This window comes from Asparagus officinalis, chromosome 7 (genome assembly GCF_001876935.1).
Source record: "Asparagus officinalis chromosome 7, Aspof.V1, whole genome shotgun sequence".
Lineage (NCBI taxonomy): Eukaryota > Viridiplantae > Streptophyta > Magnoliopsida > Asparagales > Asparagaceae > Asparagus > Asparagus officinalis.
In genome coordinates, this window is record NC_033800.1 from 7,445,974 (window position 1) to 7,468,002 (window position 22,029).

General features: G+C 36.5%; 2 protein-coding genes across 2 annotated transcripts; one reads left to right on the forward strand and one right to left on the reverse strand.

Moving 5' to 3' along the window:
• LOC109846630 lies at positions 11,443-11,973 on the reverse strand. The gene has a single exon (XM_020415876.1). It carries the CDS (start codon positions 11,971-11,973, stop codon positions 11,443-11,445), a length of 531 nt encoding a protein of 176 aa, XP_020271465.1.
• LOC109849603 lies at positions 13,656-15,373 on the forward strand. Its single transcript, XM_020419454.1, has one exon. The coding sequence runs from the start codon at positions 13,903-13,905 to the stop codon at positions 14,500-14,502; it is 600 nt and encodes a 199-aa protein (XP_020275043.1). The 5' UTR covers positions 13,656-13,902; the 3' UTR covers positions 14,503-15,373.

The window sequence follows — 22,029 nt, forward strand, 5'->3', positions numbered from 1 at the left end:
GGTGTTGTATGTGATATTTGGGTGTTGTATGTGATATTTAGGTGTTGCTTACATTAGAAAGACTGCAAATGAAAGTTACCAAAAATAAAAGTGACAAAAAAATTTTACAACTTGGTATTATAAATCAGAAAATTCTCATAAAATTTCACAGTCATCGGATGACTGTGAGCTCACAGTCTTTTTAATGTAAGCTCACAATCATCGGATCATATCGATGAACCTTATGAGATGATCCCAATCGAGGAATCAGAGAGGATCCCAAACGACAATAGCAAGTGACTCGTCTCATGTGTGACATTCACTCGTCTCCTGTGGAATGACTCTATTAGATGTGACTTATGTTTGTTGTATATGATATTTGGGTGTTGCTTATGACATATACTGTTTACTCCTCTCTGATTCCTCGATTGGGATCGTCTCATAAGGTTCATCGATATGATCCGATGACTGTGAGCTTACATTAGAAAGACTGTGAGCTCACAGTCATCCGATGACTGTGAAATTTTATGAGAATTTTCTGATTTATGTAAATTTTTTTTGGTCACTTTCATTTTTTGTAACTTTTATTTGCAGCCTTTCTAATGTAAGCAACACCCAAATATCACATACAACACCAAAATATCACGTATAAATAACAAATATCACAAGCAACACCCAAATATCACATACAATACCCAAATATCACATACAATACCTAAATATCACGTATAAACAACAAATGTCATAAGCAACACCCAAATATCACATACAACACTCAAATGTCACGTATAAACAACAAATATCACAAACAACACCCAAATATCACAAGAAACACCTAAATATCACATACAATACCCAAATATCACAAATCAGATCTAAATATCACATATAAGGTAGAACACACATGTAAGATTGAATTGTCACATATAACACTAAATATCACATGATATGCTTATTTGTCACATTTATGGTTAACTGTGATACATATATGTTCCAAAAATCCATCATTTTCCCATTTAACATTGAATAACTAAGAAACATAACAACACTCCCAAATTGAACTCTAATTAGATCAAAATCATCCTTACAAAGGATTTCAATCCATCAAACAAAAATACATCAGGAAGTTACAATCTCAAGCCGTCATCCCATTTCTTTCATAGAACCAATCTACAACAATGTGCAGTACAAAAAATGAACTCAAAACTCAAATTTAAAGCAAACAATGTTCCCTCTTCTTCTTCTTTCTTTTTTTTGGTGCACTGAATTAGGTACAAATCCTCTGTCAAAGTTTTTAAATATTACAAACAACTTCCTAAAAAATTCACAAATGACCCCTTAAAAGTTTCATAAATTACAAAAACCGCACAAAAAATCTAAAATTTATAAACATTCACATGAAAGTTGCAACAAACCCTTTCATATTCAAACATTACAAATAAACCACTGAGAAATCTGAAAATTAAATATAGTCTGCCACTTTAAAATCCATAAATTATAAAAAAAATCCCTAGAAAATCCAAAAAATATGAACAATCCTCTAAAAATTCAAAAATTAGAAATAGCTCCCTAAAGTTTTATAAACAAACCCTTAAAATTTTCAAATCAGGCCCTTGAAAATTTTGAAAATTACATTTTAAAAAAAAAATTTACAAATAGCCATTTAAAATTTTACAACTTGCTCTATAAAAGTTGATAAATTAATAATGTGCTGAAAATTTTAAAGCATTAGAAACCACTACCTAATAATTATATAAACAACCCCTTGAATGTTTCAAAAAGTCCCATAAAAGTTTAACATATTATATAAACAAATACCCTCAAAAGAATTTACAACACATACCCCCCTTGAAAGTTTAACATATTAATTTTAAAGCATTAGAAACCCCTTGAATTATATAAACAAATACCCTCAAAGAATTTACAAAAAGTCCCATAAAAGTTTTATAAATTATAAATAATCCTACAAAATTTACAACACATACCCCTGAAAACTTTAAGACCAACCCCTTGAACGTTTCAAAAATTACAAACGACCCTCAAAACTTTACAAGCATCACCTCAAAAAAATTCTAGAATTACAAATGGCACTCTAGTTCAACATATTATATTATAATACTATAATGTATCGTTGTCTAGGAAATGTATGAGGTGAGTGGGTATAATGTATATGGGAAGTCCTATGTCGTTATACTAGGGGATGATGAAACTTCGTCTTACTCATTTTGGGGATTAAAGGAAAGTTTTATCTCATTCGTGCTGCAATTAATCCTGGACGAATCAAACGTGAACATTGATTGAAATCTAGGGACATTGAAATCTCAGTCATCTTTTAGTTTTTAAAATTGTAAATTTTTATTAGATTTGTAAAGTGGATCGATGGTAATTAAGCTATCTAATTTTGAATTTTAAACTTAAGATTGTAATTTATCTAATACCTTAGAAAACTCTATTCACTTCTTCCTCTCATTTCATAGCAAAAAGAGGTACTCGTTGTCTCTTCCTTCATAAGCATTTAATCTATTCCTTAAAGATGATCGGTAAGTTATAATCTATAAAGAAATATAATCAATCATCTCTTATTATATATTTGAAGAATGTATAAATCAAAGAAATCAAAATAATCCATGCCAGCACGGGATTAATACTTGTAAGTAGTAAGTATAAGTATATAGATCTAGGTTGTGTTATTACTTATTACTATTACACCGTCCAACCCTAGCCATTATCTACATCAACCACATACAAATATATTCGTGATGTGATTGTGTTTTAGCACAAGCGCAATCCAAAGTTCAAACTTCCAATTCACCACTCAGCTCTGCATACAATTATACACAAAAGGTTTCTTGTTGCAAAGCCCATTTACCACTGTATCATTGTATGACTGTGCAAATGCAATTAAAACAAAACCAAACAATACTTAGTTCATCGCCAGCAAGAGCTGTCATATCCTAGACTAATATCTCCTCTACTGATAAACTTTAGAACATTAGTTGATTTGGTTTATGCTTAACAGACCATGTATGTAGAGTTATCTGTCTTTTTAGGAGTTGAGCTGATAGAAATATCACATCTGAAAGTTAATTTCCCATAATATACCAGTTAATGATAATCAGTAGACAATTGTTTACATTTGCAAGAATGGTTTATGTTGGAACAGAAAAAAAATAATAAAACAGATAGAAATAAAAATTACAATGTGATATATACAAGAAAATGTTTCCTATAAGCAGAGAGGAACTTTATTTAAAAGAAGGGAAAATTGCTTGGGGCAACCATATTTAATTGGGCCATGCATCCCCAACCCCCAACTAGAGTCAACCACTTGGAGGCACATTGACCCAAGTTTTTATGCTTGTACACCCCAAACCCACTGCCTAAGAAAACCAATTCCCAAATTACCCTTCTTCCCAATTTAAAACTCATTCCTTTCATCCTCAATCTGGCCCAAGACCTCCCCCTCCCCCACCACCACCGACGCCGTAGCCTCCACTCCTACGCCACCGTCTCCTCGTCCTCTTCCTCTGCCCTCCGCACCCGCGTCGACCGAGTGGATGAAGCACCCATCGCTCACTAGCAACCTCCGTCACATGACGCCCAGCCTCGGCATCGCCCTCGTCACCTTCGGCATCTACCTCGGCGGTGAGGCCGCCTACAACCGCATCAACCACTCTGATCCTCACTCTGGTCACTGAACAGCGGAAACCCTAACCAAAGATCCAATTTTTAACTTCCAATCTTCCAATTTCTGAGATTTTTGTTAAAACCTAGGGTTTGATGGAGAATTTTGGGATTTGGGCTTGTTGGAAGATTAGATCACTGAAACTGTAGAATATGGGAGTTGGGCTTGTTGGAAGATTAGATCACTGAAACTAGAGGATTTAGATTGGTTGAAGAATTGGGTGTGTGGTGGATTATTATTTGAACAGTTAAAAATTTAAGAGACTTATTATGCATCCTCTCTTTGATATTTATTGTTTGCGATTGTATCGTCTATTTCAGCATTACTTGATTGATTTCTTGTTGATAGTTGAGCTAAGAAGGCTTGGGTTAGGGAGCTTGTTCACTAACAGAAAGGGATTTGTGGCTTGAGTAATTAAACAAGAGTAATTCATAGTTACGTGCTAGAGGAAATAGTGGCTAATGTTGTAGAAGAAGCATGGCGTGCTCTCGGCATCCGACAGCCTTCGGGTCAGTTCCATAGCATGCTCAATCTCAGCCTCGCCGTGATCCCACACGTGGCGGGGAGGATACCGTTCTACGAAGGACATGAGATGGTGATAATAAGAAGAAGAAAGATGATGATAATAATAAGAAGAAAGATGAACCCTTTGAGTTGATTTCTTGATATGATGATAATAAGAACATGTAGATTTCTGTGTTTGTAAACAATGCATGAGGTTGGTTTTGTGTAACGAGTTATAGATCAATAAAAATTTGAGATAATCCCCTTTTACGTTTGTGTCCTATATGTGATATTTGGTATTCTATGTGACTTATGCTGCTGTTATGTGATATTTTGAGTGATATATTCTGCTGTTATGTGACATTTTAGTATTCTGAGTGACTTATGTTGTTGTTATGTGATATTTTGGTATTCTGTGTGACATATGCTATTTTTTGTGACATTTTGTTATTTTGTATGACATATGCTGTTGTTATGTGATATTTTAGTATTCTGTGTGACATATGTTGTTGTTATGTGATATTTTTACATTCTGTGTGATATATTCTCATTACCAGTTATATATGATGTAGTTTAAGTGTTATGTGATATTTTTACAGATATGATTGTCACATACATGCATATTTTTTTTATCAAGGCAATCCTAGAAGGAAGGGAGACAATGAATATTGAAGCCTTGCAAAGGGAGTCTGAGATGTTAGGAGCAGGACTTGCTGCTCAAATCATATGCGAATATGGTGAATGGAAGAAGTTGTAATTAAAGTTAGATATTGGCGACCCAGAATATCTTTTGTACTTTGGGGGTAATAATGTACCATTGATTGAGTGGAAGTATTATATAAACATATGTAACTATAATATGGTGATTCGAAATTAAAACTTGGTGTTGATTCTTCTTCTTCTATTTCTGCTACTGGGAAAAGGGGAAGGTCTAAAAGTGGATTGTCCTACAAATATTTTAGAGGTGTTTGAATAATTGGATTTGCTTTGGTTTATTTTTGGCATGTTTATCTATGTTTGGGTACTAAGTATTGATCTAAATTTATTTAGATCGAAGTGTGAAAAAGTTTTATTACTATATTATTTCAAAGCGCAAAATTATGGTTGTTATGTGACATATGTTGCCGTTATGTGATATTTTAGTGTTCTGTGTGACATATGTTGTTATTATGTGACATTTTGGTATTTTGTGTGACATGTACTACTGGTATGTGACATCTTGGTATTTTATGTGACATATACTGCTGTTATGTGATATTTTGCACACGAATGTGATCCATCATATCACAAATGGAAATGATGAATACCCACTGCGAGATGACAACAAAATCGAATATCTATCTATATCCTGAAGCAGAAAAAAATTCTTTAACAAAATTGCATGAATTGAAGCACTCTTAAAGTATCGCTGAAGGACATAACTGACCCACGTGCACTGAACCTATCCAAGATTAACTTCTCTTGGCAGAATTCAAACTCTTTTGTGTTGTTGTCTGTTACATGTTACTTTTGATGTTTTGTTGTGACATTTACTACTTAAATGTGACATATTACCTGTTCGTGTGACTTATTGGTATTAATTGTGACACATATAAGAGCCTTTCTTTTCAGATTCCATTTAATATGCTAAAGAAAAAAGATCACCAAGAAATTACAAATGCACATTTTATCATTTACAAATAGCTAGTAAACATCTAACATCCAACAAATGAAATAGTTACATGTGTTTGTCACAAACTTTCACTCAATCAATGGTACATTATTACCCCCTGTAGGCATCGAAAATTACCTATAGGTCTCCACGAACAGCTCAGTGTTAAGGAACGACAATGAACGTCACTATCTGGTTCACAGGAGTTCGACTGACGTCGGTGAACGATTGAAGTAAACCGATGAACTACGTGAGCTGACAGAATTTCGGGATAACGAAGGCACGGACTAATCGAGAACCCCGCGATGTTTACAAAAGGAACAACGCCCTTCATGTCTCATGCATTCAACAGATGATCTAATCATTGGAGCTTATAGAACACCTCGTCAGCTTCCCAACGCACTTTGAATCGTTCAAATCCGAGTTCGGATGAAGAAGTTACGGTGAAAACGAACAAACGGGCATAACGGAACGTCTCAGGCTGAACTGGGACACCCGAGGTGTCTCGGACATTGTGGAGATGTTTTGACCACTATTCGTTTTGAATATGAAGAAACTCAAAACAGGAAAGTTGTATATATTTTTGTCAGCTTTCCAACCCATCTGGAATCAGGTCATTTGGAGGTCATATGAGGAAGTTATGACTACAGCTTTCCAACCCATCTGGAATCAGGTCATTTGGAGGTCATATGAGGAAGTTATGACTAAAATAGCACCGAGACACCCTTGGGGTGTCTTGACTTTGAGGAAGTTATGACTAAAATAGCACCGAGACACCCTTGGGGTGTCTTGACTTGGCCGAGACACCCTAAGATATCTCGGAACTTTTGGAGCTTTTTTGACCATGATTCGTTTTGAATCTGAAGAAACTCAAAATAGGAAAGTTGTAGATATGTTTGTCAGCTTTCCAAAAAATCCGGAATCAGATCATTTGGAGGTCATATGAGGAAGTTATGACAAAAATAGCGCCGAGACACCCTTGGGGTGTCTTGACTTGGCCGAGACACCCTAAGGTGTCTCGGAACTTGTGGAGCTTTTTTGACCATGATCCGTTTTGAATCTGAAGAAACTCAAAATAGAAAAGTTGTATATATTTTTGTCATCTTTCCATCAAATCCGGAATCAGATCATTTGGAGGTCATATGAGAAATTTATGACTAAACTAGCGCCAAGACACCCTTGGGGTGTCTTGACTTGGCCGAGACACCCTAAGGTGTCTCGGAACTTGTGGGGCTTTTTTGACCATGATCCGTTTTGAATCTGAAGAAACTCAAAATAGAAAAGTTGTAGATATTTTTGTCAGCTTTCCATCAAATCCGGAATCAGATATCAAATCCGGAATCAGATAATTTGGATGTCATATGAGGAAGTTATGACCAAAATACTGAAGAGGGGACAGACTGTCTCGCACAGGTGCGAGACACCCCGAGCTGTCTCGCACTTGGGACGTGTTTTCGACGATTTTCGATCAGTTTTAACCGCTCCGTTATCCCCTCAAGCCTATAAATACAAGCATTAGGCCTCATTTTTCAAGATCTGGAATTATCGTGCCTCGGCGAAGCCCTGCCGGATTGAAGACTTAAAGTGCACAGATTTCAAGAGAGGAGGAGGAGGAGAGATCGGATCTAGTTCTTCAACGCAAGGGAGTTCTTCGTCAGATCTACATCACCCGTACCCGATCCTTAGTATTGTCCCTTTGCGATAATACTAAGAAGAGCAAATATCTCGCTTTACCTGAGATAGGCGCTTCAAGTTTCTAGATCTCCTCGCGGATCGACGAAGCTCTGCCCAATTTTTCAGCAATCAGATCTGATCGACGGTGGTCCACGGATAAACCCCGGCACAGGCAAAGACACCCACGCAAGCAGAAGACCGAAGAACGATCTCTGCGTTTGTTTGATAAAGTTGTAAACTTTTTTTTATTTTCATTGTGTAAGGAGATCTTATAAAAAGATCGACTTTTTATTTCATTCGAGTTTATTGTAACGACTAAAGTTGTAATAGATTCGATAGCAATGAAAACAATAATTTTCTCCGCAAACAAACTGGCGACCACAGTGGGAGCCAACAGCTTCGCTGCCGAAGCTGTCGTGACGCAACCGGCCTTCAAGATCCGGGTGAACGAAGAGATCGAATACGAGTTCGATCAACAAAAGTTTGAAGAGTACCTCTCTTCCTCATCCTCCAGACTTGCCACAACAACCTTGCACTGGATGTGTTGGAAGCAATGGAAACAGCACCGTCTGACACTTGGAAAGACTTGAAGGTGCGCGGTGAACAATCCTCTGGACTCAAACTTCGCCTCTCGTGGTAAGGGCAAGGCACCTGTAGCTGCTGATGGTGCTAATCAAACGTCACAACAGCAATCCCGAAGGCAGCAAAAGACTTCGGGTCCGAGACTCCAAAGAGAGTATTCCTTCAAGGACGAAGACGTTCCAGCCATCTTCGGATCCCTCCTTGAAAGCAACAAGATCAAGCTACCACCTATCACAAATCAGGAGGAAGCTGACAACACTACGGACCCAAAGTACTGTGCATACCACAGGAGGGTCGTTCATCCCACCAAGGATTGCTTTGCTCTCAAGAATAGCATTCAGACCTTGGTTGAAGCCGGCGTTATATCGCTCAATTAAGTAAAGACTCAACGGCAAGACTCCAAAGAGTATACGAGTATAAACTGTTTCTCAATCCTCCAACAAGTGCATGAGGTTAAACTGCTTCCTTACATACTCCAACAGGTATATGAGTCTAAACTGTTTCCTTTCTTTCACGGGAAGTTCCTGGAGAATACCATGCTTGATATTCTTAAGGATAGCCCGGACACCCAACTGAGTACAATACCATACCCAGTTTTGCAAAGGAAGCTGGGGGTGGATGATTCATGTAACGGGAAGTTCCCAAAAGAAATCCATATAGTGTATTCTTAGGGATAATCCGGTCACCACAGCAAGATGATGAATAAGAAACTCCCATTCAAATTCTCACCGCGTCTGTGCACTCAACACTCTCCCCCTCTCGATTCCCCCAATGAACGAGAGGTCCACAAATCGAGCGATCAAACCTTCCTACAGTTAGGATCGTCTCAAACCTCCCAATTGGTCAAACCTTCTTACAGTTAGGACCACAGTCAAAATCCCCTCTCGATTCCTCCAATGAACGAGAGGTCCACTTTCAAATCGAGTGATCAAACCTTCCTACAGTTAGGGTCATCTCAAACTCCTGCTTGGTCAAACCTTCCTACAGTTAGGACCAAAACCACAATTCACTCTCGATAAACGAGAAATTCATCTTTAGTTCGGTAATCAAACCTTCCGACAGTTAGGGTTATCCGAATCTTTTCGATTCTCGGAGTGGAGATCCCACTCTCAGTTTCACCTTTCCGGATTCTGGAGGTGGAGATCCCACCTCGAGTCTCCTTTCCAGTTGAAGATAGAATATAAAATTCTTCTTCTTCAGTGTCGGGAGATAGAATATAAAATTCTTCCTCTCCCATTTCGGGTTCGTCTTTGCCCCAAGAGAAGACACCACCTTTTTCAAATCCCAAAATCTGTGCCTCACAGGTACAGGGAATTTTATCCCGAATCCTAAGTAGGGATAAGTCAATGCCTAACACGCATTGCCGGTTTAGTCTTTCTCCGAAGAAGAAGACACCAGAGTTCGATTCTGGGGTATTCTATCCTGAAACCTAAGCAGTGATAAGTCTGCGCCTAACCCGCGCTGCCGGTTAGTTCTTAACCGTTGAAAAGAACATCCGTCCACATATTCAACATTGTGGCAGGTTGTTATTAATAACACCAAAATCCATGCCTTACACGCATGGGGAATTTCATCCTGAATCCTAACACCAACCCTTTTCCAAGAATTTAGGATTCATCATAGGAAGTTTATCCCGAATCCTAAGCAGGGATAAGTCTGCGCCTAACACGCGTCGCCGGTTTAGTCTTTTTCCGTATGAAGAAGACACCAGAGTTTGATTCTGGGGCATTTTATCCCGAAGCCTAAGGAGGGGTAAGTCAGCGCCTAACACGCGTCTTCTCTTAGCACAACGTTACATGTGAAACGGGTTTTAATAATTCACATGCTAGCCCGATTCAAACGGTAATCGGTAAAGGCACGTCAAACCCGTTGAAGGCTGGGGGTTTGCCAAAAATCCCAAAGTCTATGTCTAACATACATTGCCGGTTTAGTCTTTTACCGATTGAAGAAGACACCAGAATCCGAGTCTGGGGATTTTTATCCTGAATCCTAAGTAAGGATAAGTCAGCGCCTAACACGCGTTGTCGGGTAGTCTATTCCCGTAATAATGGTAAGTCTACGTATTCAAAGTTGTAGCATCAAGTCTAAGGGAGTTCATTCCTTTAGCACAACGTCACATGCGGAACGGGCTTAAAACAATCCGCATGTGAGCCCGATTCAAACGATAATCGGTAAGAGCACGTCAAATCCGTTGAGGGCTGAGGATTTGCCAAAAATTCTATAAGTGCGAGTCATTGATGCATCAGATCTGCTAGTTGGTCTTGTGGCTCGATTATCCGACAAAATTAAAATAAGATCCAAAAATGCAGATGAATCAGCTTTAACAGTTGGTCCTGCAACCCTGATACTTGGGACCGCTATGCTCCAATACCTTAAGAGCTAAAACTGTGTATACTCCAGAAAACGTATGAGTATAAACTGTGTCAACGTTCGACGTTCGAAACCCTAGGGTCAACGCCGGTCAACGCGTAACCCTAGGTCAACGCCAGTCAACACGTTGCGACCAAAAAGTCAACATTCGACATTCGAAACCCTAGGGTCAACGCCGGTCAACGCGTAACCCTAGGTTAACGCCAGTCAACGCGTTGCGACCAAAAAGTCAAAGTTCGACGCTCGAAACCCTAGGGTCATGTAGACGGTAAAAAATACCTCTATAGGCTCACAGGAAATTCGCCTGCGAAAAGAGCTCGCACGCCCGGTTCGCTGGCACGGGCCTAAATCGCATGGACATCGCACATGCTCGATTCTAAGTTTCGTACAATACTAGAATTAGAAGACTTTTACTCTCAACAAGACCAAAGATTGACTTAGACCATCTCCAACGCAGCGGCATTTTGAGGCGAAAAGTGAAAATGCCGCTGCGTGGGAGCTCCAATCGAGCGGCATTTGTTGCCGCATTTTGACGGGGATGAACAGCGCGACGCTATATTTGGCGTCGCACTGTTCATCCCCCATTACTGTTTTTTTTTTATTTTTTTATTTTTCAATTTTTTTTAAACCTCATACTTTTATATATTTACAATTTGTCCCCAATTGTTTCATTAAATATATAAAACAACCCTAATAATATTTAAATTTTATAATTTCACCCCAATTGTATAATGTGGACAAAATAAATTATGGTTTTTTTAAATTAAAAAAATGCTAAAATTTAACAGACATTATTATTAATTATAATATTAAAATCTAGACATACATAATATAAAACTTCATTAAAGAGCAATCATAATACATAATTCAAATATAAATTACATATCTGAAATACATAACATATAAAAACTGACACACATAATATAAAACTTCATTAAAATAAAACATAAAATACAAACTAAACATGGTGACGTTACTTAAGATGGACAAGCAACTCTCAATAATCTGGTAGATCGGGGCCAGAGTGTCCAATATCATTGAAATAATTGCCAAAATTAGAAGCAGACCCTTGTTCTTGTTGATTTCTTTTTTGTATTATTTTAATCTGTTGAGCTCGAACGTACTCACGCACGTTTGGATCAGCAATGGAATTCAAATCTTTCATTATAATTTTCCATTCATCTCTATCTTTTTTCATGGCTATCTTTTCTCGTTCGATATCAAATGCTTCTTGCCTGTCCAAGCTCGCCTTGTCTAACCTGTCTATAAGTCGATTGTTGGAGGTCTCGATGGAGTCCACTACACTTGACTCATGATCATCATTTTTCCTTTTCAATTTAGCTTTTTTTACCCCAATAGGTCGTTCAGATGGAGTAAATGATGATAGTCCAGGAGATGTTGATATAGGAGATTCCGGAGTGGGATTATCTGATTGTGACGAGTCGAAGTTCACACTTTGGGATTGTCTTCGACCAACTTGTCTTGCTGTGGGGACATCATCTTTGAATTTTTCAAAATTTTTAACCATATTCTATACATTATCAAATTTGAAACCTTTTTTGTACTTTGGTTCTTGCATAAATAACATCTTTGCTCGAACTAACTGCAAATTATAGTGAACATCAAGTTATGTATTTCAACAATAATAATAAAATTCAGACGATAATTAATAGAATACTTACAATATCTTCATCTGAAGCACCACTTGGATTCAGATTCTCTACTTGTCTCAAGCACGCATTCAATTTCCTTACTTCATTACTTATGATTTCCATTCGAGAACGTCGGCTCACACGCATCTCAAAATGCTGATCTCGAAGTTCATTGTATTTGTCCTCCACACGAGACCAAAATGCATCTCGAGACTGGTTTCTACCGATAATAGGGTCTTGAGAAATATCCAAGAATACTTGACAAAGGAGCACATCTTCAGTAACCGTGTATCCAGTTGATCGAACAGACATTTTTTTGTAAAAAGTGGTTGGTTTGGAGATCAGAAATACTTCGAATTGGGTGGTTTGAAGTAGAATTCGTGAATGTTATTTATAGCCAATCCAAATTTGTTTTTTTTGTTTGAATTTGAATTTGAATTTGAATTTGAATTTGCGGTTGGTTTGAATTTGTCGGTGGTCAACATTTGAAATTGAATCATTTTGTACAAACTGATCAGCTTTACACATTATCCAACGTTGTCGGTGGGAATCAATTTTTGAAATCAGGTCAGCTTTACACATTGTCCAACGTATACACAGCTCAGCTCTCCTTGAATTGTGTGAAAGCTTTGTACGAGTGGGAATCAATTTTTGGAAATCTGTCAGCTTTACACATTGTCCAACGTATACACAGCTCAGCTCTCCTTGAATTGTGTGAAAGCTTTGTACGAGTGGGAATCAATTTTTAAAATCAGGTCAGCTTTACACATTGTCCAACGTATACACAGCTCAGCTCTCCTTGAATCGTGTGAAAGCTTTGTACGAGTGGGAATCAATTTTTGAAATCTTTTACACATTATCCAACATTGTCGGTGGGAATCAAAATTTGAAATCAGGTCAGCTTTACACATTATCCAACATTGTCGGTGGGAATCAAAATTTGAAATCAGGTCAGCTTTACACATTATCCAACGTTGTCGGTGGGAATCAAAATTTGAAATCAGGTCAGCATTGTGTAAAATACTATTGTACGAGTGGGAATCAATTTTTGAAATCAGGTCAGCTTTACACATTGTCCAACGTATACACAGCTCAGCTCTCCTTGAATTGTGTGAAAGCTTTGTACGAGTGGGAATCAATTTTTGAAATCAGGTCAGCTTTACACATTGTCCAACGTATACAGCTAAAAGCAAATTTGAATTTTGTGACAAATTGATAACAGCTGGAAAGCATTTCCTAAAATCAGCTCAACTTTACACATTGTTCAATGTATACAGCTAAGCAAAGTTTTATAAATAGCATACTAGATTAGGTACATCCACACAATTACTCGTTGTTGTGTTAAAATTATTATTCTCCATTTCTGCATACTTCAGTCATTCTTTTCTTACTTCAAAAATGAATTTCGATGTTGGAGGTCCATCATACTTATCATCATCTTCATCTTCGGATGATGATAATCTTCTGTCCAATATCATTGCAGAGATTGATGAAACCGAAGAAGTAATTTGTGAGTTTCAAAAATGAATTTCGATGTTGGAGGTCCATCATACTTATCATCATCTTCATCTTCGGATGATGATAATCTTCTGTCCAATATCATTGCAGAGATTGATGAAACCGAAGAAGTAATTTGTGAGTACATCAACAACATGATCCTCGTTAACAATTTACGTCAACACAACTACTAACCGATCCATGGTGGCTCGATTCCCGGTCATGCAGTGATCAACCGCGATCGAGAAAATGCGCATCAGAATTTGGTCATAGATTACTTTGCCGATAATCCACGTTTTGGAGAAGATATGTTTCGTCGTCGATATCGGATGTCAAGAAGTTTGTTCCTTCGTATTGTTGATGCAGTGAAAGATCATGACTATTACTTCCAACAACGAAGTGATGGACTTGGTAGAATGGGATTATCACCGTTACAGAAAGTAACAGCTGTTTTTCGCATGTTGGCATACGGTCTACCAGCTGATGCTACGGACGAATACGTTAAAATAGGTGAGTCAACAGCAATTGAAAGTATGAAAAGATTTTGTCGTGCTATGGTGGAGATATTCGCAGAGCGGTATCTACGAACACCTAACGCTAACGATATTGCTAGGCTACTCTATATTGGAAAAAAACGTGGTTTTCCAGGAATGTTAGGAAGTCTTGATTGTATGCATTGGAAATGGAAAAATTGTCCAACAACATGGTCTGGTCAATACACAGGACGTAGTGGGTCACCAACTATTATCCTCGAAGCTGTGGCAGATTATGATCTTTGGATATGGCACGCATATTTTGGTATGCCAGGCACCAATAATGATATCAATGTGCTGGAGCCATCTAATCTTTTCTCTAACCTAGCTCAAGGTATTGCTCCTCCCGCTCACTATGTTATTCAAGGAAAATAGTATAATATGGGTTATTATTTAGCTGATGGTATATATCCGAAATGGGCTACTATTGTACAAACAATCCAACAGCCACAAGGTAGGAAGAAAAAATATTTTGCCATGAAACAGGAAGCATGTAGAAAAGATGTAGAACGTGCGTTCGGAGTTCTCCAATCACGATTTGCAATCGTGGCAGGATCAGCACGTTTTTGGAAAAAACATGTATTACATGACATAATGACTGCATGCATTATTATGCACAATATGATAATCGAGGATGAACGTGATCTTTATGCACCAATTCAAGAAGTGAGGGAAGCACCAACACCAGAAGTTGATATGGTAGCAGATGAAACTACAAGATTTGGTCAATTTATTGCACGTTATGAAAAAATCAAGGATAAAGATGTAAGAAATATATGGCCTATGTGTCATATATTAAATTGAGTATAAGGTTTAAATAATATTAATACTATTATGAGGATTATTGGTTATGGAAAAGTACTTAATATGACCATGTAGTTAATTAACTAACACCCATGTTTTTAATCATGTTGATGGAACATGTGTGGGTGGGTAGTTTTATTAACTACCGGATAGTTGCTCCTCTCTCTTTCTATAAAGAAACCTAAGCACATAATTTTTCTACACCATCAATTAACTTCGAAATTCAAAAGGGCTTGGTTTTAAAGAAAGATTAGAGAGAGAAAGCAATCTTCTCCAAGGTCTCAATTCTCTAAAGGGTTCATAGCATGGCTCAAGGTATGGTCTCAAACATCTTATATTTGTGATTGTCATGAAGTTCTACGATCCATGTCTTCTAATTAATTATAGAGGAATTATGATTATGTTTACATTTGGTATCAGAGCCAAGTTCAAGAACTCATGATTCTCCAATTAAGATTATTATGAACTTAATATTAAAACTGAGAAATTTAATCCGCTGCTAATATCTACAATTAACATATGATTGTTAAGATTAGGTTTATTTAGATTACATGTATAGACTAATATTCGTTGTTCAGATTCTGTAAAAGAAATAAAAGGAAAATTGAATTAATGTTTAAGTGCTATGATTTGGCAATTTAAATTATTTGTAAACATATGTTGTTACTGTCAACTTTATGAATTAATGATATACATGTTACTGTCAAATAAATCTTTTGATATTATATATACATGTTACTGTCACCTATTTTGTTTTGAAAGTTATTACCAGTAACCGAAACAAAAAATAAAATATATATACATTCGGATTTATTTTTAATCAACCCCAAGAACCCCCAAGGCCCCAAGGCCCCTGTCAAGATACATTTATAAGGGGATTTGAACCATGGACCTCTCACTTCACACCCAAAACTCTTACCACTAGGCTACTCCATGTTGGTTCATTTGGGTATGTTGTATTATACTACTTATGATGTTTACAATGAAAGGATGCAAACAAGTTATTTACTATTGTTTACAATTCATCAATGTGAAACACAATTGAAAGAAAATAGTTCAATATGATGTTTATATGAACATTATGAGAAAACTTTGACAATTTAAACTATATATTGTTAGTTACCAAAGTGGCCAATATAGAAGTTTGAAAGAAATTGTGTTATAAAATTGTTAAGGTTACTCACTTATATTGATGCTTGTAAATGATTAAGGATAATTTTAGTTCATTATTATAGGACGTTTTAATCACCCAAAGGTGGATTAGTTGTTCATATAATTAATGAACATAATTGTTGGCATCTAGTATACTATATTAGTTGTATTTTATATCCAAAGATGTTAAATATTTCTGAGTAGAGTATGCATGTGATTGCCAAATTATTGATTCTTTAAGCATCAAATTATTGTTGTATGTCTTTGTATCACCCAAAGGAGAACATTGATATACATTTATTGGTTTGAATCTGTCTTATGTGTTTACAAATAAATGTTTTAATGTTGAGTATTATATAATTTTGCAGTACCTGTTCCCGTTGCTCTTCATTCGCATGCTTCGTCTGTTACATTGTTTAATGGACATAACTTCCCTGATTGGTGTGAGCAAATTCGATTCCATTTGGGTGTATTGGATCTGGATTTGTCACTTCAATCAGAGAAGCCAGCTGCTATTACTGATGCTAGTAGCGATGAGGATAAGATCTTCTATGATGCTTGGGAAAGATCGAACAGACTAAGCCTAATGTTCATGCGAATGAGTATTGCAAATAACATCAAGTCAACTCTTCCCAAGACTGAAATTGCTAAAGAATACATGAAGTTTGTGGAAGAGCGCTCTCAAACGGCAGATAAGTCTCTGGCAGGGACATTAATGGCCACCTTAACCACCATGAAGTTTGATGGTTCTAGGGGCATGTATGAGCATGTGACTGAAATGACTGATGTAGCAGCAAAGCTTAAGAATTTGGGGATGGCGGTGGATGAGAGTTTTCTGGTGCAATTTATCATAAACTCATTGCCACCAGATTATAGCACTTTCCAAATGAACTACAATACCATGAAAGATAAATGGAATGTGAATGAGCTACAAATTTTGCTAGTTCAGGAGGAAAGAAGGCTTAAGAATAGAGTAACTCACTCCGTTCATCTCCTTGGTAATCAAGGAACTGAAAAGAAGGCTGGAAATAAGAAATGGAAGGGTAAAAGGCCACTTAAGGAGAATGGTTCTTCCTCCAAAATTCACAAAAAGGACTTCAAGAATGACAAGTGTCGATTTTGCGGAAAGCATGGTCACTTCAAGAATGATTGCCTGAAACGTAAGGAATGGTTCGAAAAGAATGGTAAGTTTAATACTTTCGTATGTTTCGAATCTAATTTAACTGAAGTTCCTTATAATACCTGGTGGATTGATTCTGGTTGTACCACTCATGTTTCCAATACGATGCAGGGATTCCTTACGACCCAAACCACAAATCCAAATGAGAAGTTCGTCTTTATGGGAAATCGAGTGAAAGCTCCAGTTGAAGCTGTTGGAACTTATCGCTTGATTTTAGACACTGGAGCTCATTTAGATTTGTATCAAACTCTTTTTGTACCCTCTGTTTCTCGTAATTTTTCAACATGATATTGCTTTAAGTTTAATGATGGGTGTTTTAGTTTGTACAAACAAAATTGTGTTATTGGTTCTGGTATTTTATGTGATGGTTTGTACAAATTAAAACTTGATAATCTTTTTGCTGAAACTCTCTTGACAGTGCATCATAATGTTGGAACTAAACGTGGTTTAGTGAATGAAAATTCAGCTTACTTGTGGCATAAACGTTTGGGTCATATATCCAAAGAAAGATTGACAAGATTGGTAAAGAACGAAATTTTACCAAACTTGGATTTTTCTGATTATGGTATTTGTGTGAATTGTATAAAAGGAAAACAAACAAAACACACAAAGAAGGGAGCCACAAGAAGCACTAAGCTCCTTGAAATAATACACACCGATATTTGTGGGCCTTTTGATGTTCCATCTTTTGGTGGAGAAAAGTATTTTATCACCTTTATTGATGATTTTTCACGTTACGGATATGTCTATTTATTGCATGAAAAATCTCAATCAGTAGATACCTTAGAGGTGTTTATTACTGAGGTTGAAAGGCAATTAGACACAAAAGTAAAAATAATTAGATCTGATAGAGGTGGTGAATATTATGAAAAATATGATGAAAGTGGACAATGTCCAGGCCCATTCGCAAAATTCCTTGAAAAGCGTGGCATATGTGCTCAATATACTATGCCAGATACACCACAACAAAATGGTGTAGCAGAAAGGCGTAATCGTACTTTATTGGAAATGGTTAGGAGTATGATATGCAATTCATCTTTACCCATTTCATTGTGGATGTATGCCTTAAAAACTGCCATGTATTTGTTAAACAGGGTTCCTAGTAAGGCAGTTCCTAAAACTCCTTTTGAGTTATGGACTGGTAGGAAACCTAGTTTAAGGCACCTGCATGTTTGGGGTTGCTTGGCAGAAGTAAGGATTTATAATCCACATGAAAAGAAATTGGATTCAAGAACAACCAGTGGTTTTTTCATTGGTTATCCAGAAAAGTCTAAAGGGTATAGATTTTATTGTCCTAGTCATAGTACAAGAATTGTTGAAACTGGAAATGCTAGATTCATTGAGAATGGTGAAATCAGTGGGAGTTTGGAACCACGAAAAGTGGAACTTCAAGAAGTTAGGGTGGAGATCCCTTTACCTGTAACTTCTTGTAAAGTTGTTGCTCCTCCTATTGTTGAACAGTTAAACAATAATCAAGAACAACAACCTAATGACCAAACAACTCACAATGAAGACAACATCAATGAATCTGTTGTAAATGAACCACAGGTAACAGAATTAAGAAGGTCCCAAAGACCAAGAAGATCTGCTATTTCTGATGATTATTTGGTTTATCTACATGAAGAAGATTTCGATGAAGGAATCGATAAAGATCCAGTTTCGTATTCACAAGCCATTAACAGTGCTAATTCTACGAAATGGTTAGATGCCATGAACGATGAGTTAAAATCTATGGAACATAATGAAGTTTGGGATCTCGTTGAATTGCCCAAGAACTGTAAAAGAGTTGGGTGTAAATGGGTTTTTAAGACCAAACGCGACTCACTTGGCAATATTGAACGATATAAGGCCAGACTTGTTGCTAAAGGTTTTACTCAGAAAAGTGGTATTGACTACAAAGAGACTTTTTCACCAGTCTCTAGAAAAGACTCGTTAAGGATTATTATGGCTTTGGCTGCTCATTATGATTTGGAGTTACACCAAATGGATGTGAAAACTGCCTTTCTAAATGGGAATTTAGAAGAAGTGGTGTATATGAATCAACCTGAGGGTTTTTCCATTAAAGGAAAGGAACACATAGTGTGTAAACTTAAGAAATCAATATACGGACTTAAACAAGCTTCCCGCCAATGGTATTTCAAGTTCAATGATACCATTACTTCTTTTGGATTTAAAGAAATCATTGTTGATCTTTTGGATTTAAAGAAATCATTGTTGATCGATGTATATATATGAAGATCAGTGGGAGCAAGTTTATAATTTTGATTCTGTATGTTGATGATATTTTGCTTGCTACTAATGATCTTGGCTTATTATATGAGACCAAGAAGTTTCTCTCCAAGAACTTTGAAATGAAAGATATGGGTGAGGCAACCTATGTGATCGGGATAGAAATATTCCGGGATAGATCACAAGGATTGTTAGGATTGTCTCAGAAAGCATATATTAATAGAGTTTTGAAGAGATTCAAAATGGAAATGTGCTCATCAAGTGTCGCTCCAATTCAGAAAGGTGATAAGTTTAGCCTTATGCAATCTCCGAATAATGAATTGGAACGCAAGCAAATGGAAGAAATTCTGTATGCATCAGTCGTTGGGAGCTTAATGTATGCTCAGACTTGTACCAGGCCAGACATCAGTTTTGTTGTTGGAATGCTAGGTCGGTATCAAAGTAATCCGGGAATGGATCATTGGAAAGCTGCAAAGAAAGTGTTGAGATACTTGCAGGGAACGAAAGATCATATGCTCACTTATCGAAGATCAGATGATCTTGAAGTGATTGGTTATTCAGATGCAGACTTTGCTGGTTGTATCGACTCAAGAAAATCAACATCCGGCTATCTATTTCTTCTAGCTAGGGGAGCAATCTCATGGAAGAGTGTGAAGCAATCTGATATTGCTACGTCCACTATGGAAGCAGAGTTTGTGGCTTGTTATGAGGCTTCCATTCAAGGGAATTGCCTGCGAAACTTTATTTCAGGACTTGGCATAGTCAACAGTATTGTCAGGCCGCTGAAAATTTATTGTGATAATTCTGCAGCAGTCTTCTTTTCAAAGAACGACAAGTATTCTAAGGGAGCAAAGCATATGAGTTTGAAATACCTTGTCGTTAAAGAAGACGTTCAAAAACAAAAGGTGTCAATTGTACATATTAGTACGAAACTCATGGTTGCGGATCCGTTGACTAAGGGATTGCCTCCTAAGACATTTATTGAGCATGTCGAAAGGATGGGCATTACCAAAGGTCTTAATGTTTAGTTTATGAATTTGATGTATGATACCTTATTTTGTATTATTTCTGACATTTATCGATATCCTGTTTTCTTATTGATTGTGTATACATGAATGTTTTCAGGATTTAATCTCTAATGACTTTTCATTTATAGATCATTTTTAAGTAGACAATTAATATTGTGGTACTTGGAAGGAATCATGTTATTGAATGATATGAAACCGCCATGACTCATATTAGTCTATACTTAATAATGATGTGATGATATTACCAATGTATGAGAAATTTATCCTTATAGTATATATGTATTATGAATTTATTTAAACCGTTATGAATAATTCTGCCACATGGCCAAGTGGGAGAATGTAAGAAATATATGGCCTATGTGTCATATATTAAATTGAGTATAAGGTTTAAATAATATTAATACTATTATGAGGATTATTGGTTATGGAAAAGTACTTAATATGACCATGTAGTTAATTAACTAACACCCATGTTTTTAATCATGTTGATGGAACATGTGTGGGTGGGTAGTTTTATTAACTACCGGAAAGTTGCTCCTCTCTCTCTCTCCATATAAAGAAACCAAAACATAGAGATTCTCTACACCATCAATTAATAGTAAAATTCAAAAGGGCTTGGTTTTAAAGAAAGATTAGAGAGAGAAAGCAATCTTCTCCAAGGTCTCAATTCTCTAAAGGGTTCATAGCATGGCTCAAGGTATGGTCTCAAACATCTTATATTTGTGATTGTCATGAAGTTCTACGATCCATGTCTTCTAATTAATTATAGAGGAATTATGATTATGTTTACAAAAGATGCCCATATTGCGCTTCGTAATGCATTGATAGATCATCTATGGGAGGAATACACTAATTCAGATAGTTAAGAGCATACTAAGTTTGTAATTTTTACATTGTTGTTAATGTTTAATTATTTTCTTACATTTTATTTTTTGTTGTGTTCTTGAATGTAATATTTTGGCAATATTAATAATAGGTATATAATATTTTATTGTTTTATTAGTTTAATTTTTTAAATAATAAATCATTTTGTTTGGAAAATATGTGAAAAAATAAAATTTGATATGTGAGATTAATTGTTGAAATAGTTAAAAATGTAGGGGATAAAAAATAATCATTTAAAAGTAGATAAAAAGAAAGATACTGAGAATATTCATTTTTGGTGCAAAAAATGGTGCAATGGGTTGGAGATGAATTACTGTTAGATGTGACTTTTGCACCATTTTGATGCAAAATTTGCACCATTTTGAGGCAAAGGGTTGGAGATGCCCTTACACCACCTTTTACCGTCTAATGATGAAAATTTCTTTTAAAAATTTAAACTTTTTATCGAGTCTTAGGATGATCAAGAAGAGCTCTGACTGATCAAAATCAGCATTGACTAAAACCCTAACCAAGAACTGAAGTCCATCAAATCCAACCGAACTTAGTCATCTATCAAAATCAGCATTGACTAAAACCCTAACCAAGAACTGAAGTCCATCAAATCCAACCGAACTTAGTCATCTG

Coding starts and splice junctions, on each gene's coding strand:
- LOC109849603 (XM_020419454.1), top strand. CDS start 13,903: ATGTTTCGTCGTCGATATCGGATGTCAAGAAGTTTGTTCCTTCGTATT.
- LOC109846630 (XM_020415876.1), bottom strand. CDS start 11,973: ATGGTTAAAAATTTTGAAAAATTCAAAGATGATGTCCCCACAGCAAGA.